This window comes from Gallinula chloropus (genome assembly GCF_964237585.1).
Source record: "Gallinula chloropus genome assembly, chromosome: 1".
Lineage (NCBI taxonomy): Eukaryota > Metazoa > Chordata > Aves > Gruiformes > Rallidae > Gallinula > Gallinula chloropus.
Window position 1 is genome coordinate 211,260,113 of NC_140085.1, and position 27,568 is coordinate 211,287,680.

General features: G+C 47.3%; 1 protein-coding gene across 1 annotated transcript in view; it reads left to right on the forward strand.

Moving 5' to 3' along the window:
- Positions 1 to 27,568, forward strand: part of MTUS2 (microtubule associated scaffold protein 2) — a gene marked incomplete at both ends in the record, with an annotated part of 192,389 nt that overhangs the window by 141,239 nt on the left and 23,582 nt on the right. Inside the window, one exon of the mRNA XM_084260864.1 lies at positions 23,151 to 23,217. Coding sequence (XP_084116990.1) covers positions 23,151 to 23,217 — 67 coding nt within the window. The remainder of the gene's footprint in view (positions 1 to 23,150; positions 23,218 to 27,568) is intronic.

Here is a 27,568-nt window from a genome sequence, read left to right on the forward strand (position 1 = left end):
CTCACTGGGGAAAAGTTCTTCCCCCATGTTGGTGTGGAACTTCCTGGGCTCCAACTTGCAGCCATTGCCCCTTGTCCTGTCTCCACAGACACTGAAAAGGGGCTGCCCATTCCCCCTGCATCCCCTGCTTAAGATAATTGTAGACTTTAATTAGGTCCCCCCTTAGTCTTCTTTTCTCCAGGCTGAACAGCCCCAGCTTATTCAGCCTCTCCTCATAGGAGAGATGCTCCAGGCCCTTCATCATCTTTGTAGCCTCCTCTGGACTCTCTCCAGGAGATCCCTGTCCTTTTAATCCCAGGGAGCCCAGAACTGGACACAATACTGCAGGTGGGGCCTGGCCAGGGCAGAGTAGAGGGGGAGGATCACCTCCTTTGACCTGCTGGCCACACTCCTCTGGATGCCCCCCAGGATCCCATTGGCTCTCTAAGCCCCCAGGGCACACTGCTGGCTCATGGCCAATCTGTTATCAACCAGGACCCCCAGGTCCTTGTCGACAGAGCTCTTCTCCAGCAGCTCATCCCCCAGGCTGTACTGATGGGAAGATGTGTTTTCAGTGAATGTATGGGGATTAGGGCTGGAGCATCGCAGGGTTTAGGGTCAACAAGTGACAGGCACCACTGGAGAAAGGCTGGATGGTGCAGCATCCTTCCAGTATGTCACCTAAGTGATACCTCAAAGCAGAACCCCATACCTGGGGATGCACAGGGGCAGCAATGACTGTATGTACACAACTTTGTTAAGAGCTGTAGAAGAGAGCCCAGTAAGTACAGTTTCCCTGCTGCAGACAGGGATATTCCCACTGTTTGTGTTCACTTACACCGAATGGGTGAGATGAATGTTTTACATCCCACACCAGTGTGTCCCAGCTGCCCTTGGCAGTGTTCCCTGTGGTGCAGCACAGGTCTCTGGGCTGCTGCAGAAATGAGCAGCAGTTCGTGTCCTCAGCAGCACTGCTGGGCCTCTGGCTGCCTCCCAGGCAAGCAGCCTGCACAGAGATTGTATTATCTCCCTCTGTTTTCATCTGTGGTGGAAAAAATGAGCTACATTTCTCATTTCTTCCTTTTTTATTGGTGAGTGCACTGAGAAAAGGGACCTTGGTCTATATGTAGCGTAGAGGATTCTCTCTGGAGGGACATTAAAAAGGAGCATGTTGTGTAACTGTGTATATTGAATGCTGCTGCTGAAGGAAGAAAAACTGAAGCTGTATACATTTATCACAAATACAAACATCAACATCTTCTCCATTAAGCCAACAGGAGGCAATCACTAAGTGTTGTAAAGGAAAGCTTGGATAACTTTATAGATGGCTATATTGTCTTTATAGGTGTCTATAATTTACCATGTCTGTATTGCTTTATGGGCATCATAGTAGACTGAAAAGCCCCAGAAATCTTTAATGTGATAGGAGCAAAGCTTAAGCCTTAAGGAAATGCTTCTTACATCTCAGCTAGACAGGAATAGGTGTTAGAAAGCAAACTGGAGTGCTGTCCTCTGCTTTGCACTGGGCCTCCTGTGCCAGTCTGAGCAAGAGGCTCAGTGCAGGGCTCAGTCCAGCAGCCATGAAGCAGTGGAGGTGTCAGGTGGAGGGGGTCTGGCCTCTCACAGAATACCCACGTTTGATTCTACAGTCAATGGACAAACCCAGAAGGCTGCTTACCCTCACAGAACATGTGGAAGGTGTCAGCCCATGTATCATACAAGGAGCCCTTGCACCTCCAGTGTGCTGGCTGGGGGTACTGGAGTTCTCCATCACTTCCCAGAGAGGTTCTGGAACTTGGCCTTTTTCTAGGGCTGCACTTGAGATGCCTTCATAGGCACAGCTAAACCATGTCCCTAAGTACCTCAGCTACCCTTTTTTTGAACACATCCAGGGAAGGTGACTCAACCCCCTCCCTGGGCAGCCTGTTCCAGGCCCTGACAACTCTTGCAGGAAAACATTTGTTTCTAATGTCCAATCTGTCCCTGCCCTGGCACAGCTTCATGCCATTGCCCCTTGTCCCATCTCCTTTCACCTGGCTGAAGAGACCATTGCCCACCTCTCTACAACCTCCCTTCAGGTAGTTGTAGGTGGGGAGAAGGTCTCCCCTCAGCCTCCTCTTCTCCAGGCTAAACAGCCCCAGCTCCCTCAGCCGCTCCTCAGAGGATTTGCCCTCCAGCCCCTTCCCCAGCCTGGTTGCCCTTCTCTGCACTCGCTCCAGGACCTCAATGTCCTTCTGATGGTGAGGAGCCCAGAACTGGACACAGCACTCGAGCTGTGGCCTCACCAATGCCCAGTACAGGGGCACAATTACCTCCCTAGACCTACTGGCCACACTGTTTTTGATACAAGCCAAGATGCCATTGGCCTTCTTGGCTACCTGGGCACACTGCTGGCTCATCTTCAGCCTGCAGTCACCCAACACCCCCAGGTCCTTCTCTTCCTGACAGCTCTCCAGCCATTTCTTTCCCATAGTCTTGGAATATATTCTGTTGCACATAAACCAGCATTTTGACTATCCTTAGTTAAAGTGAAGCACTAGAAGTTACTGAATTTTAGGTGCATAAAAAAAATGTTCTCTGTCTTCACTCCCCTGCCCCAAAGGAATTTTAAAATGTCATTTACAGAAAGACTACAAAAGATTATTTACTCTGTTCCCTCAGCACTGCATATTCCTAAGCTAGAAAGTTCTGCTGGTATAACTCTCTGTCTCTCCAAAATTACTGCTGCAGTCCCAGGGGGTGAGAGTGTAAATATCATAAGTCTCCTTGTGTAGATCTGTCAGCAGATGCATTCTGAGCTGATGCACAGGAGGGCTTTTGTGGCAATATAGTGGAACTTTTCCTGTTGATGAAAATTCTTGGCAGATGTGTGGTTCCTCCCATGCAAAACAAAGCTTGAAAGGACAGATAGACTGTGACTACGATTCCCACCTTGAAGCCTTTCAAGACTGTGTGCCACATCTGCAAAAGCCCCTTGTATAGACATGCTGAAGGAGAAGGAGCATTTTCTTTATTAGCAAAGTTCTGGTTTGATCTTCAATATTGCAGTTTCATACCCATACTGCATGCCATCTAGATTGTGGTTGCAGATTTTAGCTGCTGGGTGGCCACATAGTTGATTCATGGGCTGTGAGCTGCCCACACTTCCAAGTGTATAAACCCAACATGCTCATGTTGTCACTGACTCAGTTTCATAGAATCATAGAATCATAGAATGGTCTGGGTTGGAAGGGACCCCAAGGATCATAGAGCTCCAACCCCCCTGCCACAGGCAGGGACACCAAACTCCAGGCCTGGAGCTACACAAGGCTGCCCAGGGCCCCATCCAACCTGGCCTTGAACACCTCCAGGGATGGGGCATCCACCACCTCTCTGGGCAGCCTGTTCCAGCCCCTCACCACTCTCTCTGGAAAAAACTTCCCCCTAAGATCTAATCTAAACCTTCCCTCCTTTAGCTTTAGTCCATTCCCCCTTGTCCTGCCATTATCTGCTCTTTGAAAAAGTCGAATCCCCTCCTGCCTATAAGCTCCCTTCAGGTACTGGGAGGCTGCAATGAGGTCCCCCCGCAGCCTTCTCTTCTCCAGGCTGAACAAGCCCAGTTCCCTCAGCCTCTCTTTGTAGGGCAGGTGCTCCAGCCCTCTGATCATCCTTGTGGCTCCTCTGAACCCTCTCCAACAGTTCCCCATCTTTCTTGTATTGGGGCCCCAGCTCTGGACACAGGACTCCAGATGAGGCCTCACGAGGGCAGAGTAGAGAGGGACAATCCCCTCCCTGTCCCTGCTGCCACCCCTCTGCTGATGGAGCCCAGGATCCCATTGGCCTTGTGAGCTGCAAGAGCCACTGCTGGCTCATGTGAAGTTTCTCATCCACCAGAATCCCCAAGTCCTTCCCAGCAGGGCTGCTCTCCAGGAGCTCTTCTCCCAGTCTGTATCTGTGTCTGGGATTCTTCCAGCCCAAGTGCAACACCTGACACTTGGCAGTGTTGAACCTCATTGGGTTCCCTCGGGCCCATCTTTCCAGCCTGTCAAGATCTCTCTGGATGGCTTCCTTTCCTTCTGGGGTGGCTTCCTTTCCTTCTGGGGTGGAGTTTTGTTGAGTGATGAGTGCAGCATAACCAGGCTGAGACCAAGCTCTGCCTGGAGCTGTCTCTTGGTACAATCCTGACTTGATTCTGTGCAAAGCCCAAGACTTCATCTCCTCACACCCACCACCCTGTAACTGGCTGATACTAAAGGCAGGGAGAGCCTGGCTTGGAGAGGGCATTTGGACCTGGCAATAGGACAGAGTGATTTGGATCATGAAGTGAGCTGGGCACATTCAAACCAAATGTGTTGTAGTGCACCTAGACATGAATAAATAAATGTAAATGCAGAATACAGGTCATGCCTACAGAGCATCAGCAGGAAAGGGGTAACTCCAGGAGCCATTAGAGCTTCTGGTGTCAGAGAACATGTGGTATGAAAAACTGTCATGATCTTTGGGTGAATGAGCAAAGATGTAGCAAGTAGAAGGAAGAGGGTGATAGAACCTGCACATTCAGCACTGGGGAGGCTGATACTAGAATATGACATTTAGGATTGGAGCCCACACTTCTTCTGGGAACAGTGAAAAAGTGAGAAGGAAAGAGAGGAGGCAACTGCAAGGGCTGGAAAAGGCCTTTGCTGTGAGACACTGCAGAGCACAACTGATTGGATTTGTGAAAAGGGACAAAGTGGCTTGAGTCCAGAGCAGAACCACCAGAAGAATGTATTGCTGTGTACCAGAAGGCTCTTTTCTGCAGCAGATGATGATTTAGCAGAAACCACTGGCTGGAAGCAGAAGCTTTGCACCTGTGACACATGAAGGAAGCACAGACTTAGCAATGGAGATGATCAGTTATTGGAACAAAACCCTGTCAAAAGAGGAAACAGCTCCACATCTTTGTGTCTGAAGTTCATTCCTGGACACCATTGTAGAGGGGATGTTTTCATCCAATACAGTTACAGAACCATAACTGCATAAAAGATAATGTTCTGTGATACAAAAATCATGTTATTCGATTGAATCATCCCTTTGTCCTTGAATTCTACAAAGATCTGTTGGCAACAAGAATACCTAGACATACATTGGTGATGCAGTAGCCTATTTTAAGGTCAGAAGCCTTTTTCAGAGAGATGTTAAGATGAGGTCTCCATGCAGAACAGTTTTGCATCCCACTCTCCAATGCAGAGCTTCTTACACCTTCTTCTCAAGTTTCTGGCAATAATCACTGCTAGATGCAGGATCTGGATTAGACAGACCATGACTTGAAGACATGTTTACATGGTAATTATTGTGTTCTGATGACTTCAGTGTTTATTTTTGCTGTCCTTTCAAGTGGAAAGTATATCCACTTAGTATTCTGTGTCCTCACAGCCATCCAAAAGCACGTAGCTATGTTTTGGAATCAGATACCCAAACCACAGCCTGTCTCTCACTCACCTTCCCTTCAGGTCCAAGGGCAATTCCCTGGCCTTGCCCTCACCCCTGAGACCTGATTTAAATGCTGCTTCCTGCAGTCACTTCTCACACGTTAGAGAAATGATTTCAGAAGGTGGCAAGGGGAGAGGAGGGGTGACAGAGTGATTTGAGAACTGTTTGTTATGACTTCCTCTTAAATCTTGCACTGATTTTACACAGATGCCAGGGCCAGAGAGATTCGTATACATGATGCATTGTTTTTAAATTAGGTCTAAAAATTATCTGAGTTAGGACTTCTTTGCATAAAACCATCCCAAGCCCACAACTGGTGGACTGGATTCTCATTAAGATGAGTATGCACTGCTCCTCTCAGCAGAGCACTGAGAATCTTCCCCACAGGAGAAAACTGGGTTGATATGAAGCCCCTGGAATCTTTTGGCATTTACATTGCTGCTGCAGGATGTCAGCACTTGTCCCTTGCTCTGCTTGGCCTCACAATACAGCAGCTTGAAGTTGTCATCAGCTTTGGGCCAGGATAACTCAGAAGTGGAAGAGCCCCCCTGTTTGCTGGGAGAAGGGAACTTTGCTCTCTGCCAAGCTGATTTAAGACAATGGCCATCTGCTTCCAGCCACTCAGGGGTCTGGAATTTAGAAGCAGCCCTGCAGGGGATGGATGTATTCCTGGGGAGAGGGCAGGTGAGGAGTTCAGTGAAAACATGCATTTGTTTTCCTTCCTTGTGGTCTGGGTGTATAAATGATGTTTCCTATGAAGAAACACGAATTCCTTGTCAACAAGAGCCAGTTAATTTGGAATTCACTGCAGATGTTTACATTGCCCCGTTCCAGACATCAAGAACCAGAAAGCATAGTAATAAAGTCCTGTTCTCTGGTGCATTTTAACATGGCCTTACAAGCTACTGACATAAAAATAAATGTAAGGCTAAGCCTGCAGAAATAACAGAAGTCTGAAGGCACTGTGTTTAGATCCTCACATTCTTTTCATATGAGAGCTGAATTAAAAATGGAGTCAGCTGGCTGGGCCACTTGAGAGGCAGAGAGCATGTGGTCTGTGCTAAATTGTTCAGTTCTAGAGTAAACATTCTATTCATACAGATATACAATAGTGTAATTGTAGAATTGGGAAATCATACTAAAAATGTTTGCTTCCATATAAGTTGCCTGAAGATCATTAAAACCTCGTGGTACTGAGCAAGGCAAAAAATGTGAAACCTTACTGTAAATCCAAGGGAAATTGTCATTCCAGGGACATCTGGCATGGCCTTCAGCTCCAGCTGAATCATCTAGCTGAAACTCCTGAGTCATATCTTCAGAAATCCCCAAATCATTATGTTATACCTTCTGACTGGTTTTCTTCTAAAGTGAGGTAAGAATAAAAATAACAGACCCTACCTGGAAAATAATGTGTTATATGTGTGTGTCTGGAGATCGACGTGGAGAACCACGTTGCCAACAACAGAGCTCTCAGGAAAAATATATAATGCACCTCCACAAGGAAGGTAAAACATGAAAGTATTTGCTTTTCTCATTTCCTTGGGCTACTGTGGGTTTTATTCTGACAGGATCGGGGGTACAGGGGCCTGTGAGAGGACTCTCCTCTCAGCTGGCAGCAGAGTGTGGAAGCTGCCATGCAAAATCCACAAATGCACTGGAGTCAGGGAAGCTGGCCCTGACCTAGGGAGGTTGTCTCTTCCCAAATTTGCCACTTTCACCCTCATCTAGTTTTAACCCTCATCTGATCTGCTGCTCAAATGCTTGACCATAAGGAAGGAAACTGTCAAAACACGTGAGCAGGAGAGGGGAAGAAGAAATCTCACCTTTATTGGTTTCAAGTGCTAATTAGTACAATGTGGCTGTCACTTTCATTCAGCAAAGGAGAATTTAGGACTAGCTGAGATTGTTCCCAAATTACACAGCTTGCAGACACTGAAAAATTAACAATACTGGTAATATCTTGCAGACTTTGAGGCCCATGTTTGGCTTACTTAAAAATAAATTCATACAATCACAGAACAGTTTGATCATCCAGTTCCAGCCCCCTACCATGGGCAGGGGTTCACTAGACCAGGTTGCCAAAGCCCCATCCGACCTGGCCTGTAGCGCTGGAGGGGGTTGTTCTGTCCCATGTGCTGCACTCTACACTTGGCCATGTTAAACTTCATCCCATTGGTCTCAGCCCATTGGTCCAGTCTGTCCAGATCCCTCTGAATAGCCTCCCTGCCTTGCTCTCCCATATTTGTCATCAACAGTGATTTGTGGCACGCCACTAGATCATTTCCTGAGCCTCCAGTTCAAAATGCATTACTGGAATAGTTTTGTTCTGCCCTGCCTCAGCACTGCCTCAGCCAAAACCCTGGCCCTTGCTGAATGCCACGCCAGGCTTTTTCCTCACATCATCCTTCAGAGGTGCCTGGTGTTCATGTCATGATCACCTCTCAGCGTTGACTGCAGAGAATGACAGGAGGCGGCAGTTGCTGATAGCCTGAGCTGAGACATCACCCTCTAGAGCTGAGACATCACAGTTGTGGTGTCTCAGCTATGCACGAGGTCATCTGAATCTGACCTTCACACCTCTCCTTACCTCCTCATTCCTGCAGGCTTCTGTTCCCCGTCTCCCTTCTCTGCATCATATTCCTTTGTCATCTGAAATGCTTCTTCAGAAGAGGTTTTTCCTTTCTCCTCTGTCTCCTCTCCTTGATGAATCCACGCTTTCAGATCTTTACCAGATGAAGCAGTTTTGCAACTTGTGAGCTGGATCTCAGCCTTCTCTGCCCACTCTCTCTCTCCAAATCCTGATGGTGTTGTCTTCAGTCTTCTTGGTCCTCACTTCTAAGCACCATCTCCATCAGCTTTCTCCTAGTTTCTCACCAAAACCACCAATACTGTCCTATCAACCCATTGCTAGAGCTGGCAATCCTCTCGCAAACAAATTCATCTCCCTTGAGGTTCCCTGTACTACCTTTTGCTGCTCTTGCCCTCTAGACTGTTATCTATTCAGCTGAAGTTAAATACTTGTTGGGCTTACCTTGCATGCTGTGCCTCTCAGCAAGAGTTTTCACTGGTTCATAAAAGATGAATAGCATGCAGTTCACTTAAGGATTCACCTGCTCAGTGACACACATAGTTTAGTGTTATTACCTTTACCTCCTAGGGCTTTCCCAAGATGTTGGCTCTGTTTTTCATTCTCTTGTTTTCCTCCCTAGATCTCCATTTTTCTCAGCAAACTTCACTTGCCAAACCCTTGCAGTCCAGTGCTGTGGGAAATCTGGGGGAAGTGCTATGTCTCTCCTAGGAAGGGTAGCCAATCCCTGTAAAATAGGGAAGCATCAGATACTAATGGTTAAGAATCCAAACCTGCTTATATGTGTCAGAATGAGTGTTTAGAATCCTGATGAAATTATTGTTTAGCTTCTATGTAACAGAGCCTATGAACTGATCCAAAAAGATCATTATGGAGTTAAAGAGAAGAATGTGCTCCATTAGAGGACCCTACCCCTCCCCATTTAGTTTGGATAAATATAAAAAACTGGAATCACTTGAACAGTAAATAGGAATTGTATTATGCCCACTGGGGAGGAAAGTATTGATTCTGTCAGTGCAGGAAAAAAAAATTAATGCCTGTGATGCCTTTTTACTATTAGAATGGGCTGCTTAGAGAACAGGCAACACCCTTTTAGGAAAACATAGATGTCCTCCTTGGGCTTTAGATACCCAGGACCTTTACCTTTTGAGGAGCTAACTGCATTTTGTTTGCACTGAACTCAATAAATGTTGGAATATTTAGTACCTTGTAAAAATGTACCCTGTTAAGTCACTTGTGGAGTGCTACTATTTTGATGTTTTAAATTCTATTTGGTTTGTTGTTCTTACCATAGAGTCATAGAATCATGGAATCATAGAACGACATGGGTTGGAAGGGACCCCAAGGATCACAGAGCTCCAACCCCCCTGCCACAGGCAGGGACACCAACCTCCAGGCCTGGAGCTACACAAGGTTGCCCAGGGCCCCATCCAACCTGGCCTTGAACACTTCCAGGGACGGGGCATCCACCACCTCTCTGGGCAGCCTGTTCCAGCCCCTCACCACTCTCTCTGGAAAAAACTTCCCCCTAAGATCTAATCTAAACCTTCCTTCCTTTAGTTTTAATCCATTCCCCTTGTCCTGCCAGTGTCTACCCTTTGAAAAAGTCGATTCCCCTCCTGTTTGTATGTTCCCTTCAGGGACTGGAAGGCTGCAATGAGGTCCCCCCACAGCCTTCTCTTCTCCAGAGAAGAGATATGAGATATGCTTTCTCATTGTGAATCATATACTTAACAAGAAACACTTCTCTCTTTGGGAGTTACCCATATTTTCTGTTTCCAGTAAGGAAACAAAGGTACAACTTAGGTGTAAAGTGGTGTTCAACTAACAGTATAGGTTTTCCCAGGCCCTATTTCTCTCTGATCCATGCACAGACCTCTCCTGTCTGCCCTGAAGAGACATATGAATCAGATATGCTGGGATAGAGCTCCATGCAAAGTAGTTTGGCAGAAGCATGTCAGGTGTGGACCATCAATGAAATGTGTAGCAATATAGTGGTGACAATGGACAGACAAGCAGTATTGCATGGACAGGAACACAAGATTAGCAAAGTTCATCCTAGGCCACCAAAACCGTCCCCTTCTGGTTGCGAACAACTAAATTCCATGGCCTTTTCTCTAAAGTTATCAAATTTCTGCTTAAAAGTAATTCTCTTTTCATCAGTTCTTAACAGAGGGCTGTTTCAGAACCTCTTTCAATGGAGAGATGTGTGTTTCCAAGTTCACACTTTTTTATTCTTGTGTCAAATATATTTTTTGACCTTGAAGTCTTTCTCCCTCACCTAGAGTTCTCCTCTCTGATATATTTATAGAAACCTATCATTTTTCAACTTTGCTGTTGTTTTCTTAGGCAGAAGCAGATGTGTCCTTACATGACACCCCTTCAGTGGTACAAGCTATATATTCCCCAGGTCAGAACTGATACCCCAAAATATGTGTGACCGGAACTGTGTGAGCTTCCAAGTGAGATATCTATGGGGCTTTCCATAAAGTATTTAAACTTCCTTTGTCTCTCTTTTCTACAGCCTAAGCTTGCATTTGACTTATGCAGAGCTGTACCATAGATAAAATTCTTAGTCATCCTACAATTGAATAAGCACCACTGTCTTCTACTGTTATTTTCAGCTGATGAGTCCCCATCTTCTACTTGAAATTCCTGGCATTTGTCCCTATGATTGTGACCTTGGAGAAGCCAGTATATTTTTTTCTTCTCATATAGCCCTAAATATCATCCAGCTTGGAAAACATGGTCTTTTGACTCTCCTCCTGATGGACAGTGCACCCCAGCATCTCATTAGCACTCCCCTAATTTTTGGTCATAAGTAAAATAATTTGCCCCAAGGAGTGATCTTTAAACAGCTCCATTAATTATCTCCAGTCAGACCAGCAGTTACATTTACTACAACTCCTCACCATCTTCCCCCAAATCACAGAATCATAGAATGGGTTGGAAGGGACCTCAAGGATCATAGAGCTCCAACCCCCCTGACACAGGCAGGGACACCAACCTCCAGGCCTGGATCTACACAAGGTTGCCCAGGGTCCCATCCAACCTGGCCTTGAACACTTCCAGGGACAGATCCAGGTGCCACATGCCACTGAAAGCAGGCAGTGGGCTGTAGCATTTTATAACAGAAATGGAGTTGATAATTTAGAACCTTGATCCAACCCTGCAGTTTTAAGTGCCAGTTCTCACAGAATTTGGGCATAGGGGTTGTCCTCTCCCATAACCTCCTTGCTTTGATAAGCTTTTTGCTCCTGTCTCAGTTACAGATTCACAGAATCACAGAATGGCAGGGGCTGGAAGGGACCTTTGGAGATCACCTTGTCCAACCCCCTGCCAGAGCAGGATCACCTCAAGAAGGTTGTACAAGATCATGTCCAGGCAGGTTTCAGATACATCCAGGGAAGGAGACCACCACCTCCCTGGGCAGCCTGTCCCAGGGCTCTGTCACCCTCACTGTGAAAGTTTTTCCTCATATTCAGATGGACCTTCCTGTGTTCCAGTTTGTCTGCATTGCCTCTTGTCCTATCCCTGGGTGCCACTGAGGAGAGTCTGGCCCTGTCCTCTTGACACCTGCCCTTTAGATATTTATAAGTGCTGATCAGATCCCTTCTCAGTCTTCTCCAGGCTAAACAGACCCAGCTCTCTCAACCTTTTCTCACAGGAGAGATGCTCTGGTCCCCTCATCATCCTCATAGCTCTCCACTGGACTCTCTGCAATAGGAGCTGCTCTTTAAAATCATTTCCTTTGTGCTTCCTCAGCTCTTTTTTATTCTCATTGCAATTCTACACACCTTGACCTGCAAGATGAAGCTTAATTTAAACTAAATGAGTTTGGGGTCACTTTCCCCAAAGGGAATTTAACTGGCCAAAGGGCCCCACAGTTTCCCCATCATATCGTTATCCCTTATGAGTGTTACATCCCAAGTAAAATCAGCTTCTGGGGTTCCCAATTCACCCTTGCCAGAAGGGCAAAACATGGCTTCTGCCTAATTTAAGTTCCACTTAAATATTTTATCTTCTGATTTAGTGTGTAACTGGTACTGAAGTGGTGCATAGAGCTTGCTAGATAACGTCAAGCTTAGATTTATCACCACACACAAACAGCAAATCTACCCTTAGTCAAAGAGTGTCTGGAGAAGATGGGTGCTTCACTTTAAAAGCATAACAAAAGGAGTAATGACAGGGTTTTACTTTCTGTGCCTAATAGACAAGTTGATTTAAATACATAGTTCTAATGGCCAGCTCAAATGGCTGTGGCAGTTTGTTTAGAAGTGGTATTATGTTGCTGTTACTATTACTATTATTTTATGTGGCAGTTAAAATGTTTCAAATCACGATTCAGACTCCAAAAATCCAAATTACAGACTTCAGATTGTGTGGCCAAACAGAATTTCCTAGTGAGGACAAAATCATAGAACCATGGAATCATTAAGGTTGGAAAAGACCTTCAAGATCATCTAGTCCAACCATCCCCTGCCACCTCTATTACTCACTAAACCGTGTCCCTAAGTGCCTCATCCCACCTTTCCTTGAACACCCCGAGGGATGGTGACTCCACCACCTCCCTGGGCAACCTGTTCCAGTGCCCAACCGCTCTTTCTGAGGAGAAATTTCTCCTGATTTCTAACCTGAACCTCCCCTGGTGCAACTTGCAGCCAGTCCCTCTGGTCCTATCGCTACTTATCTGGGAGAAGAGGCTGACCCCCAGCTCACCACAACCTCCTCTCAGGTAGTGGTAGAGAGCAATAAGGTCTCCCTTGAGCTTTCTCTTCTCCAGGCTAAACAGTCCCAGTTCCCTCAGCTGCTCCTCATAAGACTTGTGTGCCAGACCCTTCACCAGCTTTGTTGCCCTTCTCTGGACACCCTCCAGGGCCTCAATATCTTTATTGTAGTGAGATGTATGATTTCACCATACATGGACATCCGGTTTTACCTCCACTCTGTAGCTGTTCAGTAGCCAACTAAACAAATTTTCATGTGCTATAAAGAAAAGTTTGATGTTGGACACACAAGATACAAAGTGTGTGTTAAGTGAGATCTTTAATTTGGTTTGGTTTGGGCTTTGGTGTCTGTTTGTTTGTTTTAAAATTACTTGTCTGTGATATTCTGAAACTTTATTGAAGGTCCTGGCAGGGCTGAGGAAGAGCAGGGGATGAGGCTGACACAGACCAGGAAGTTACCTGAGCATTTAAATGCATTTTAACACAAAGGTTTGCTGGATATTCTTGTTGGTTCCTGCTGCAGCACCAGTCACAGTAGAAAATATAATTAAATGAAAATGCCCATCCAAAGGCACACAGACCTGCACATTACCATACAAGAAAGATGTGGAACTGTTGGAGAGGGTTCAGAGGAGCCACAAAGATGATGAGAGGGCTGGAGCAGCTCCCATACGAAGAGAGGCTGGGGGAGCTGGGCTTGTTCAGCCTGGAGAAGAGAAGGCTGCGGGGGGACCTCATTGCAGCCTTCCAGTCCCTGAAGGGAGCTTATAGGCAGGAGGGGATTCGACTTTTTAAAAGAGCAGATAATGGCAGGACAAGGGGGAATGGACTAAAGCTAAAGGAGGGAAGGTTTAGATTAGATCTTTGGAGGGAAGTTTTTTCCAGAGAGAGTGGTGAGGGGCTGGAACAGGCTGCCCAGAGAGGGGGTGGATGCCCCATCCCTGGAGGTGTTCAAGGCCAGGTTGGATGGGGCCCTGGGCAACCATGTGTAGCTCCAGGCTGGAGGTTGGTGTCCCTGCCTGTGGCAGTGGGGTTGGAGCTCTGTGATCCTTGGGGTCCCTTCCAACCCAGACCCTTCTATGATTCTATGATTTTATGATTACTTCTCTCCTACCTGGATGCAGAGCTATTCAGCATGAAGGGTAACGTAGGATTTTGGTGTTTGGTAGTGATTTGCCTTTCAGGAAAAGAATGCTTTTTCAAGTTTAAACAGCATAGGCATTGCAGCACAAATATCATGGGTATAAGCCATTGAACTGTTTCACCTCTTTCCAGTATTCTCTTTAATATAAACTGTTGGGGAAAAATACCACTGTGCTGGAGGCAACAGCCCAGGAGAGGTGAAGCTGCTGCAGCTCCATGTCCCAGCTCCAACCAAGGAAACGTGTTCCCATTGGGCACCCACATGCAGAGCAGACTCATAGAATCATGGAATATACACTGCTATATGTATATGTGCAGGCTAGGGTTGGAGTCAGGTTATGTGAGCATGTGTATGTATAGAATCACAGAATCATAGAATCATAGAGGTTGGAAGGGACCTCAAGAGATCATCGGGTCCAATCCCCCCTGCCAAAGCAGCTCCCCAGGACATATCACTCAGATAGGCATCCAGATGGGGCTGGAATCTCTCCAGAGATGGAGACTCCACCACCTCCCTGGGCAGCCTGTCCCAGGGCTCTGGCACCCTCACTGGGGAAAAGTTCCTCCCCATGTTGGTGTGGAACTTCCTGTGCTCCAACTTGCAGCCATTGCCCCTTGTCCTGTCTCCACAGACCACTGAAAAGGGGCTGGCTGATTCCCTCTGCATCCCCTGCTTAAGATAATTATAAACTTTAATTAGGTCCCCCCTTAGTCTTCTCTTCTCAAGGCTGAACAGTCCCAACTTACTCAGCCTCTCCTCATAGGGGAGATGTTCCAGGCCCCTAATCATCTTCGTGGCCCTTCTTTGGACTCTCTCCAGGAGATCCCTGTCCTTTTTAAACCAAGGAGCTCAGACCTGGACACAATACTGCAGGTGGGGCCTGACCAGGGCAGAGTAGAAGGACAGAACCACCTCTCTTGACCTGCTGGCCACACTCCTCCTGATGCCCCCCAGGATCCCATTGTCTCTCTCAGCCCTCAGGGCACATATAGATATATATACACACACACATATATACCTGGCCAGAAAAGATATAAATACCCCAAGCAGTTGCGGGTTGCAGAAGTCTCTGGGTACATAGCAGAGCTCTGTGCTTGTGCAGTATCGAGCTGTGACTGAGGTCCAGAGGGTAGTCATCTTCCTCGGGGTTTAAAGAAGCCGCTACAGGAATAGTCCTTGCTGAGAGATCAGAGTGCCTCGGGAGGCTGGGGGACACCCGGGAGACGGGGGGACACCCCTCACTTCCCCCAGGCAGACGCGACCCTCCAGTCGCAGACCGGAGCGACCCAAGCTGAAGATCCCTCGGGATAAGCGGAGGGCTCGGAGCGGGTCGTGGTGTCCCCGTCCTGTCCCGTTCGCCAGCAGCGCTCCTTCCCCCGCACCGGGGCCGCGCAGCCGTGCGCTCTCCTTGGGGATGCGCGGGCAGAGCCGCGGACCGTGCCGTGCGCATGGCAGCCGTCCAAGGGCATCGCAGCCTCACTGCCCATCTCCCTCCCTGGGCTGAATCTGAGAGCCGGGAAACGTTCGGGTTTCGAGGCACCGTCCGAGCGGTTGGGGAATGCGGGGACTACAGCGATCAGCGGCTGCGGAAGATGCGCATCGGCCAGAGCCGCCTCCCGCGGGGAGCCGAGGCTCATTCTCGCGTTTCATCACGTCCGGGGCTTGCTCTGCGAACTTTCAAAACCTTTCCCTGCCGCTCCTCGCCCCGACACGTTCCCGTGATGGCGCTGCTGGACGTGCCCTGCTCTGGGCAAGCGTTTGCCAGCCGGAGCGATCCGACCCCCCTTCTCCAGGAGCAAGGCGGAGAGCACCGGTGCGCGGGGAGCGGAGCGGAGCGGGGGGCGAAAGCGGTGACTGCTCTGCGCCCGCTGCTCTGCTTCAGCCGCAGGCAGCCGCCCTCCCTTTCCCTCTCCCAGCTCCGTGTCTCCCTCTCCCTCCCCCCCTGCCCTCCCCAGCGCCGCACCGCAGCATCCCCCGCTGCCCCGGGAGTAACCTAGGGAAGGTTCCCAGCCTCGGCGTGCGGGGCGAGACGCTTTTGCTGGCGGCATCTCCCGGGGCTCACCCTCCGGTTTGGTGACGGTCCGGCCGGTCGCAGTCCTTCCAGGATGGCTAAATGCTGCTCCAAGTGTTTTTCCCGCGTTCGGTGCGAAGACGAGACGGTACTTTTACCTCTTTTTCATCCTTTAGGGAAAGGGCAGGAAGGCAGACGCTCCCCTGGTCGAGCCGGCGCCGGGGGTGTGCGCGCATCCCGCGGCGGCGGGGCGGGGAGGGGGAGTGATGCTCGGGGCTTCTTTACCGTGCGCTGAACTTCGCTTCGCTGGGGACCAGTCTGGCTGCCGCTTCCACATGCACTGCAGTGCCTTACATAATTTTATCCTGCAGTCTAAGTGTGAGGGCTGGAGGTTTGTGAACCAAGGAGGGACCACAGCCGGCTCCATTTCTTGCTGTTTTCCATGCGTTTTTTATCACCCCGTGGAGCACAAGTCACCCAGGAAACCTGCACCGAGTTTGAAAGTTTGAAGAGAGATTTATCCAGGCTCCAGCTGTCCTAGGGTTTTACCACTCTAATGATCCTGCTTTCTGATGGGGGGGATTGATCCTCCAAGCTAGGAGAAATGAAATGGGGCAAAACTATCTGTTTTCTTATGTCAGAGAGGGTCTGAACCAAGCAAATTCCCAGGTACTGAAATGGGGAGTGGATCAAGCATCACTTCAGAGGTAAGTACTTAGCTACAGGTAGCAGGAGAGTGGCATGTGCAAGAGAAGTTGTGGGACATTTCCAAACACCTAGCTTTTCACGTTATTCTGCTGGAAATGTGCCTGGGTTTTAAGTATGTGCAGAAGAGGAGGAAGGGAACAAACATCTATACACATTTAATTTGCTTAATAGAAATTACCTTGGCAGAGACACATGCTGGTGCAGTGTATTTGGTTAGTTTGGCTTTTTAGAATATTCATCTACTTCATCTAATGAGAAGCTGATAGTCTCTCCCATGTATCTAATCATATGTTCCACTGTAGTTTGAGATTTGCTGGTTAAGAAAAAAACATATAGCTTAATGTAAAGTACAGTGGCTGGGGGATATGTAGGTGCTTGTCAACTTTAACCAAAAGAGAGTTTTGGGGGAGGATTACCTGAGAACTGACATGTTAAAACACCTCATTTTTTGAAGGAAGACAGGAGATAATTTTGAACCTCAGCTGTGGTGGGATGCAGTTGCTGCTTCTGTGAGTATAGCTTGAAATATTTATTGGTTCAAGAGGATTCCCAATGTATGTGCTTCTCTTTCCAATGAAAACAGAAGGCCTTGCCCCAGGGAACTCTGAATAAAGCACAGCAGTGACTAAGCACCATTTGCAGGTCAGGTGTTTGGGTCTTTTTAGTACTTTGAAAGCATTGGATGCAGAAAAGCTATTCTGAAGGAGAAGTTCTAATACAGAGCATCTGTGTGCAGTGCATGGGACTGTAGAGAGCTGGGAAGTGGTCATGGAGATACTGCACATACATTTGGACCTCAGCATATAAGCATAAGAATAAATTGGTAGGGAGGAGAGACATGGCAATTGGGGAGGTAACTTCAGGCTCCCCTGTTTACTTCAGAGCTGCAGTTGATTTCCTGCACAAGTCTGGACAATTTTCTGATGTTTCTATTGTTAAAAAGTACCTGGAGGTTTAATTAATTAGCATTTCTAATGAATTAGTACCTCTCAGCTAGTTTGCAGTTGAGATACTCTAAGGCAAACCTCAACTCTACCTCTACATCCCACAATTATTCCTGATCCCAAGTAAATTCTTGACTTGCCTCCTGACCACGTCTCTGCAAGGATGTCTGGCTGTCAGCTGAAGCTCCATGCAATTAAAGTAGAGCCTTTCCTCTCCCTCAAGCCTTCACCACTACTTCCCTCCTTAGTCTGTTTGGACAACACCAGCATCTTGCCCATCCTTGGGCCTGTATCATGTCATCTTTGGCCAAGTTATTTTTCCAGGTCCTCAACTCAAGCACAGTTATTTCTAAATCCTGCAGTTACATCTAAATCCTGGGATTCACTTGGATGAATTCCTTCTGCCCTCTCTGACTATCTGCTGACTTCTTGCCAGCTTTGCTGGAGCTGGCTGGATGTTGCAGCAGTAGAAGTCATACCTCAGTCTAATCCTCAGGGAGTTTTGAGTTGAATGAAGAATACACAGGTGCCCTTTTCAGTGTCTGTTTTATTTGCTGAAATGCAGTCTGACATTGAGCCTCTCACAGGAGAAATACTGGGATGTCTGTATGTTATAAAGCTGATGACAGGAAAAGGAGTTGCTATTGCATCTTCTATTTAACAGGGCAGTAATTTAAGCACAGAGCAAGCACATCATTCTACTTGTTCTGTTCTTTCTGTCTGAGGAGATGGGACATATTCCAGACACAGGACTTAACTGTTGTGCCACAGAGTACAGGTATGAGGAACAATGTTTCTTTCATCTCCATCATGACTGGCATTTTGTTTTATGAAAACTACTTCAGTATCAGAGTAATTCCTTGGGATGCAGCCAACGAAAGAACTTTCTCATCAGTTCTCCAAGCAACAATTACATCCATCACTCATTAGAAGTACCTGAAACAAACTAAACACAACATTTTAATTTGTACAAATGCCACTGGTTTGGGTTCAGATTTTAGAAAAAAAAAAACCAAACCCCAAACCCAAATCATGTTGAAACAATTTTTTTCACACTTGCAGTTTAACAGCCAGGCTGAAATGCCAGACATCTGCACAGCTTCCTTACAGTGCCTCTGACCTCTTCACCCGCTGGAAGTGGCTGTGTCACTAGTATGGCCATTGAGCCTTTATATTCCCAAGTTGGATCTGGTTCTTGGTCACTCCCTCTGAGTGACACGACTTCAACCTGTGCCTCAAGAAAGGTACTTGCAAAGTTCCCCTGATATGCTGACCCCCTTAGACACAAAACTCTTGGGAGAGCAGCAAGGGTCCTGCTTATCCTGTCTTCTCTTTCAAATACTTTAGTGAGATAAATATTAATGAAAATTGAATAATTCACTAGGATGGACTCTTAATTTTGTTTCTTTCACGTGTGTTTTGACAGATTTTTCTTTGTGAATTTTCAAATTGCTTTGATGTTTTGACATCAGACCTGTATGAATCTCAGCCCTGGGCCTGATAGCTTGACATTCGCATGTCAGATCCAGTTTTGCTCTACCATAAATCTCAGCACTGGCACTCCCAGCTCCCTGGCTGCACTGACTGAAGTGCTTGTTATCTGCAGAGCCACGTTGATGATAACAAGGAGAGGCTGTTTCATTTTGTATCAGCATCGTGTTTACACTGGGCACAAGAGCATGTGCAGTCCAAACCTGTTACACTGACAAAGCAGGTTACAGTAACAGAAAATATCAGGGATTTTGAAGTTCACTGCCCATCCAGGAGACGTGAGACTGATACAGTGACTAGCCAAAACTACCCCCTGCTTCTCTAGCAGAAGAAGAAAGGACTTGTATCAAAAACAGTGTGGCCAGTAGGTCTAGGGAGGTAATTGTGCCCCTGTACTGGGCATTGGTGAGGCCACACCTCGAGTGCTGTGTCCAGTTCTGGGCTCCTCACCATCAGAAGGACATTGAGGTCCTGGAGCGAGTGCAGAGAAGGGCAACCAGGCTGGGGAAGGGGCTGGAGGGCAAATCCTCTGAGGAGCGGCTGAGGGAGCTGGGGCTGTTTAGCCTGGAGAAGAGGAGGCTGAGGGGAGACCTTCTCCCCACCTACAACTACCTGAAGGGAGGTTGTAGAGAGGTGGGCGATGGTCTCTTCAGCCAGGGGACAGGAGATGGGACAAGGGGCAATGGCATGAAGCTGTGCCAGGGCAGGGACAGATTGGACATTAGAAACAAATGTTTTCCTGACAGAGTTGTCAGGGCCTGGACCAGGCTGCCCAGGGAGGGGGTTGAGTCACCTTCCCTGGATGTGTTCAAGGAAAGGGCAGATGAGGTACTTAGGGATCTGGTTTAGCTTAGGATGGGAATGGTTGGACTTGATGATCTTCACAGGTCTTTTCCAACCTTGTGGTTCTGTGATTCTGTGACTAGTGTTACTGTTCTTTAAAAGACCCTTCTGAGAAAGAGGAACTACTCAAGAACTTGTCTCCAAGGGCAATCCTTCAGACCTCCCAGAAAACATGATTATGAGGTCTCAAAGAGCAGTGGGAAAACTCTGACCAAAATAAAATACAGTTTCAGAACCAAACTGTCCCAATGCCAGTTGCTCAAGATTCCCCCAGAGACTGCTCTGGAACCCATGGCCCCAGCATGGTTAGAGGCAGCCAGGACTCCCACTGTCCTGGTAGGGTGGGGTGTGTGCTGGAGCTTGGGTTAAGGGATAGCATTTTTAAGCTGGCACCATGGATATTCTCCATTCTTTTGGAGAGCATCTCACCACCAAGTATCCTCTAGGGTAGGATATGCCTTATCTAAGATAAAGTAAAAAGAATAAAAGAAGTGCATAATGCATAATATTTCTTCTGTGGAAAAATTAAGAGCATTTTTTTTCTGTATGTTGTATTTTTTTTAACTTGCTTTTTATTTTCTTTATGCAAGTAGAATAGTAACAATCCCAATGTGTTCTGCTTCCCTGTATGTGCAGTCAGTGATTTATACAGAGCTCCCCTGCTTTAAACAGCTTTTGTTTCAAATGCTGGGAGCTGGTAATATTTGAGTGGGTGCTTCCCATCTGTGAGTCCCATACCCAGCACATCCCTGGGCACACACCTTCAAGGGCACCAGTCCTGGCAGCCTGTCCAAGAACACTTCCTAAAATTACTCCAGTGAGTTAAATGGGCAGCACAGGCAGATGCAGTAATATTCTCCAAAAGGGAAAGCCTTGGATCTCTGGGTTGGGAATCTTTATGGAAGGGCTATGGGTTTTTTAACATACCAGGCTATTTTTTATACTTGTTTTAGTAATTAAAACCCAAAGTAAACAAACCAACCTGCTCCATGTTATTGTGAACCTAATGCAGCTGGTCAGGAGTGGAGACTCTGCAGTCCTGGCACACAAGTTCCCCTGCATTACTCAGCAGTGTATGGATGTGGCTGGTTGGAGGAGCTGAGCCTTGTGTGCCTGGCTTCTTCCTGGACCTGAGTAAGAAAGATGCTCACATCCAACTCGGTCTCATCAGTCACCTCAGACTCTCAAAGCAGCTCAGTTAATCACTCAGCTAATTGCTCGGTTAACAGCAAAACTTCCCCAAAAACTGCCTTCCTTGGAACTGGCAGAAATCATCCCAAAAGTGCAGTTTGGGGAGGATTCATCTAAATTCCAGATTCCAGTTTCCCAGCAGGGCAAAAAACAGCAGCAAGCTGTTGTGTGGTTTTTCTTAACAGAGTTAAAAATCAGATGCAGGGAAAATAAACAGAAACATTAAGGTCTGAAATATATCTTCCCCCACTTTCATTTTGGTAAGACAGAGGTAATTTGCTGCCCTATCAGCTATGTACCCTGTCACAGAACTAAGCCTTCCTGTGCCATAGATTTCTAGTAGCCTTGCTTGCTTATGACAGAAAGCTTTACATTCTAGGACTCCTTTCATTCCGTTCCTTATCTCTTGAATGAGATTTTTCTGTAGTGTCCTTTAAAGACTCTTGGCCTTTTCTAACCTAGGGCATATTTATAGCAGACTGATCTAGTTTTCCTAATCATTGGTGATCTTCCCAGCAGGATACTGCCCTTTGCTTGCTTCCCAATGTGATTCAGGATACATTACCATTTACAGTGTCCTTTTGCTTGAACCCTTATGTGGGGATTTATTGTACTAAACCAAACTTTTCTTCCTCAGTTTGCACAGCACTCATGAGATATGAAACATCCTTTCATTTTAGTAATAACACCTTGGTATTGTTAAAGTAAATATATTTTACTTTCCCTTTGGCCAGCTTGTCTGTTTTGATTCCTTAAGTATTTAGGTTCCTTTTGAGAGAGATTGAGGAAAGGAGCTCTTGTCATTTACAGACAATGAAATGCCAGAAATTAATGTGGGAAGAGACATGAACATTGAACCATTAGTGGTGTCTGTATGGTATGCCCACCATACCTAGAGTCACATAAGTATGGTCATGTGCTCTGAAATTTTGACAGTGAGCATACTGCTGTGTCTAGAGGTGGTTAAATGCAGGCATGAACAGATGGAAATGTTTTAACAGAATTAATAAAACCATCTTGCATGTGCAGTCCAGCTGTAAATGGGACACACCAAGGGACAGAAAAATGCAAATGTCTTTTTAGATAAATGGGACTGAGTGTTCTGTGCTGCCCTCCACACGTGTGTGGACAGGTACCAGTACAGGTTGGGGACTGGCCTGTGGAGACCATCATAGGTGAGAGGGACCTGGAGGTCCTGGGGGACAGCAGGATGACCATGAGCCAGCAATGTGCCCTCCTGGCTAAGAAGGCCAATGGCATCCTGGGGTGTATTAGAAGATGTGTGGTTAGTAGGTCGAGAGAGGTCCTTCTCCCCCTCTACTCTGCCCTGGTGAGACCACACCTAGAATATTGTCTCCAGTTCTGGACCCCTCAGTTCAAGAAGGATGGGGAACTACTTGAAAGAGGCCAGCACAGGGACACCAAGAGGATGAAGGGAATGGAACACCTTCCTTATGAGGAAAGGCTGAGGGAGCTGGGCCTCTTTGGCTTGGAGAAGAGGAGGCTGAGGGGTGACCTCATTAATGTTTATAGATATGTAAAGGGCAAGAGTCAGGAGGACAGAGCCAGGCTCTCCTCAGTGATGGCCAGTGATAGAACAAGGGGCAACGGATGCAAGCTGGAGCACAGGAAGTTCCATGTGAATATAAGGAGAAATTTTCCCCTGTGAGGGTGACAGAGCCCTGGGACAGGCTGCCCAGAGAGGTTGTTGAGTCTCTTTCTCTGGAGACATTCAAAACCCACCTGGATGTGTTCCTGTGTGATTCAGTCTAGGTGATCCTGCTCAGGCAGGGGGGGTGGACTAGATGATTTTTTGAGGTCCCTTCCAACTCCTAACGTTCTGTGATTCTGTGATTCTGTGACATGTATTCATAGAAACACAAGGCAGTGAGTGAGTTTTGGCTTGATTAAAAAACTGAATGAGTTCATTATCATCCTTCCCACCACACCCCCACCTGAAAAACAGTAATATCCAAGGAATCAATCTAATCAGCTTTACTAAATGACCATGTGAAAGTGCTTATCTGGGATAAACCTGGGGACTATACGTATTTCTCTCTTTTTCCTTAAACAGAATGAAAACGCCCTTGGGAAAATAAAGGAGTTAAGACTCGAGCTTGCAAAGATCAGCGATGAAGTTGGTAAGTAGCACAAGTAGAGTGGTAACAAAAGTGATTTTCTCACTTTACACAAAAGCAGTTATTCCCTCTGACCTGATCCTGGGGAACCTGCATACATGTGGTGAAGCATCTTCTGAAGCCCAGTGGCAAGGGGTGTCGTGGCTTTGCAGGGAGCCATGATTTTACCTCTTTGTCATGGAGGTGCATCCACCACCACATATTCTGGAGCTAGTTGTGTGTCATCTTTGCTAGACAGATGTTTTTTCATACATGTATAGCTTTCATTCTCAGACTGTGCACCACCACTGCCCAGGAGAGAGCACAGCGTGATGAGAAGTGGGAACTTGGATCCCTTGTGGTGCATGGTGACTTCACTTACATACACATCACTTCCCTACATACATTTGCATGTTTTGCAGTTCAGCCACAAACTGAAGAACAAGCTCAGAACTTGTTTATTAGTATCTCTAAGGTCTCTTCCAGGTTGAAACCTGGGGTCCCACATGCAGAGAAAGCTGAGAGGTCCCTCCAACTCACAGCTCCTGTCATCAGTGGTCCTACTGCCTTTTGGAACACAGGGTGTCTCCTGACCCAATGGTCCTTCCTCAGGTGTCCTTCCTCCTCACTATTTGCCCTGGGGAAGATGAACCCAACATCACATCTGGAGAGTTTGAAGCCCAGTCTGTTGGCTGAAGCCAGCACAAAAGCCCATCTTCTCTCTCAAGAGTTGCAATGTTTTTAGATCCTCCCTGTCCCTCCCATCTATGGGCTTGTCCAGGCCTTCCTGTAGGGTGGATTTCCCTTCAGAAGTGTTCACCTTGCCCCTCAGTTTGGTATTGTCTGCAGTCTTCATCAGGGTGCACTTCACCTCATCACCCAGATCACTTACGAAGATACCAAGGTGTTGGGGCCAGTATCAATCCCTGGGGAACCCACTTGTGACAGGTTACCAGGTTGAAAGGGGGTTATTTATCCTTCTCTGGGTGTGAACTGTCAGACAGCTCCCCACCCACCACATGGACCGCTTGTCTAGACCATAACACATCAGTTTCTCTAGGAGGAGGCTGTGGGGAACTGTATCAAAGGCCTTGGAGAAATCCAGGTAGACAATGTCCACCCCTTGCCCCACATGATGGGAGCAGGATACTTTCTTATAGAGGGTGGTCAGCCTTGCCAAATGCAATTTGCCCTCATTGAATCCATGCTGGTCTTTCCCAGCCAAGTGCTTCATTTGATCTGTGGTGTCCCCCAGGAGGATTCACTCCATAACTGGGGACTGAAGTAAGACTGATGAGCCTGTACTTTTCATAGAATCATAGAATGGTCTGGGTTGGAAGGGACCCCAAGAATCACAGAGCTCCAACCCCCCTGACACAGGCGGGGACACCAACCTCCAGGCCTGGATCTACACAAGGTTGCCCAGGGCCCCATCCAACCTGGCCTTGAACACCTCCAGGGACGGGGCATCCACCACCTCTCTGGGCAGCCTGTTCCAGCCCCTCACCACTCTTTCTGTAAAAAACTTCCCCCTAAGATCTAATCTAAACCTTCCCTCCTCTAGCTTTAGTCCATTCCCCCTTGTCCTGCCATTATCTGCTCTTTTAAAAAGTCGAATCCCCTCCTGCCTATAAGCTCCCTTCAGGGACTGGAAGGCTGCAATGAGGTCCCCCCACAGCCTTCTCTTCTCCAAGGCTGAACAAGCCCAGCTCCCCCAGCCTCTCTTTATAGGGCAGGTGCTCCAGCCCTCTAATCATCCTTGTGGCTCCTCTGAACCCTCTCCAACAGTTCTACATCCTTCTTGTATTGGGGCCCCAGCTCTGGACACAGGACTCCAGATGGGGCCTCATGAGGGCAGAGTAGAGAGGGACAATCCCCTCCCTGTCCCTGCTGCCACCCCTCTGCTGATGGAGCCCAGGATACTGTTGGCCCTATGAGCTGCAAGAGGTTTCTGAACCCTATGTATCCATACATATGGCTACGTATCCATAGGTGAATATGTGGGGTGGTTTTGTGTATGTAAACAATTAAGTTTTGTGAATCATCCAGTGTTTTAAGCCTGCAGACAGAGTGAAATGGCAAATATGATGTGCTCCAGACTGTTTCTTCCTGGTGCAATTGTTGGCTATCTCTAAAGCAGTGCAAGCTGAGGATCCTGGGGTGCTCCTGGAGACATGTAACCCTCCTGCACAACAGAAGGGTGTTTTTTTCGTCTGACTACCAGATGAATCTGTACAATATCAGACATCTGGGCTCCCTGGGATAAAAAAGACAGGGATCTCCTGCAGAGAGTCCAGAGGAGGCTACAAAGATGATGAAGGGCCTGGAGCATCTCCCCTGTGAGGAGAGGCTGAATGAGCTGGGACTGTTCAGCCTGGAGAAAAGAAGACTAAGGGGGGACCTTATGAATGTTTATAAATATCTGAAGCAGGGGATGCAGGGGGAATGGGCAGCCCCTTTTCAGTGCTCTGTGGAGACAGGACAAGGGGCAATGGCTGCAAGTTGGAGCACAGGAAGTTCCCCACCAACATGGGGAAGAACTTTTCCCCAGTGAGGGTGCCAGAGCCCTGGGACAGGCTGCCCAGGGAGGTGGTGGAGTCTCCATCTCTGGAGAGATTCCAGCCCCGTCTGGACGCCTGTCTGTGCAATATGAGCTGGGGAGCTGCTTTGGCAGGGGGGTTGGACCCCATAACCCCTGTGATTCTATGATTCTATGATCTTCTTCCAAGCTTTATGCAAATAAAGAATTAAACAGTGGTTATTTGACAATAGCAATCACAGATGATTCTATGAAGAAATTTAGGGAAAACCTTCAGTGTGTGTTATTTTCACTACAGCCAAGTTGCTGTTCTGCCTTACCTCAGGCACTTTGTCAAGTAATCTCTCATTAATTTGGGAATAACCAGTCCACTTAAACAGCATGGGTGTTGGTCAGAAATTCCTGATTTCTCATGGGTAGATTCATCACGTCTGACTCACTGATGGAAATGCCCAGATGAACCAGTAAAACCAGGCTGGGCTAGCCAGGGTTGTCACAGGCAGCATGTCCAATGTTTAGTTGCTTAGGCAATAGCTCTGATGCAGAATTAGGACACAGAGACTGACTGTGCTTGGTTCTGAAAGCAGGCAGTTAGCCTCCCTGGAAACTGCAGGGTGTTGCTGTACCAAGCAATGAAACCACAAGGTATGAAGGTCAGAAAAATCACAATATATTTTTAAGGCAGTCTCTTGGTAAATAAAACCACTGGTGAAGGAATATCAGTGATGGAGCACATGTAAAAACAGTCTAGCAAGACCTTCACCCTTCTGGAGCCAGGCAAAATTTTCAAGTTCGGGTAACATCATCCACCTTTACCCCAGCACTGCTGGGAAGCATCACACCCCATCAGAAATCAGCATCAGAGACACAGGAAAGAGCTCCTTCCTTCCCAGCCTGGAGGAAGAATGGGGCTTCCTAAAATGCTGAGGGACTTTTTTATTTTACACAATACAATTTGCTCATGTATTTTGCTAGAAATACCAAGGCTAGAAAAACATGAGGTGCCATTGTTCTACACTCAGGATGCCCATCTCTATGGATTATAAATACAAACTTTGCTCAGCTGCAACATTGAGACTCCTGGAATAAAGCAGTTTGGAACACTGGCTGTTTCCCTTCAAAAAATATAAATTACATGCCAGAATTACCTCTTCCTTTGCTGTCAGACAAATGACACATGAAGTAAGTTGGGAGGACGTAAGGAGATGCATAAAACCCCAGATAAATGAAAGACCATCAGATGTCAGGATTTAAATTTTTATTACCTGTGTTTGAAAGCCAAATCCTGCTGCCACCTCCTCTTGGATATGCCTCCCAGTCAGAGGACCCTTAACCTGAGTGAGGTGGCTGTGATTTGTCTGTGGCCAAGGGTCAGGAGTAAGAGCGGAACCTGGGGAACCTGCAGGATTTGCCATCACTTTGGGGCAACGAGACCATTTCTCAGAAGCAGAAGGTTCCTATGCAAGGTCACATGATGCCAGCCCCCTCTGTTCCCATGAGATTTGCCCCCTCCACGACTGCAAAGGGGAGGCTGGGCTGCAGCTCAGGCTGGGTTTGTGCATGAGGATCAGTCCATTAGGGATGTCTTCCTTTCCCTCACCTTTCCAGCCTGGCCTGAAAGGGTTCTGCTCATCTGTTCTGCACTGTAAATCCTACTCAGTGCTTAGGAAATAGGGAGGCAAGTGCAGCCACTCTCATTTAACCCAGCATGCTATTACCCCAGGAAACATCATGCTATGTCAGAGTAATTTCCAGCCTGTAAGCAGCAATTGAAATACCTACAGAGAAGGAAAAAGAAAACCAGGGCATAACTCTTCTCCATAGCAGCTGATAGCA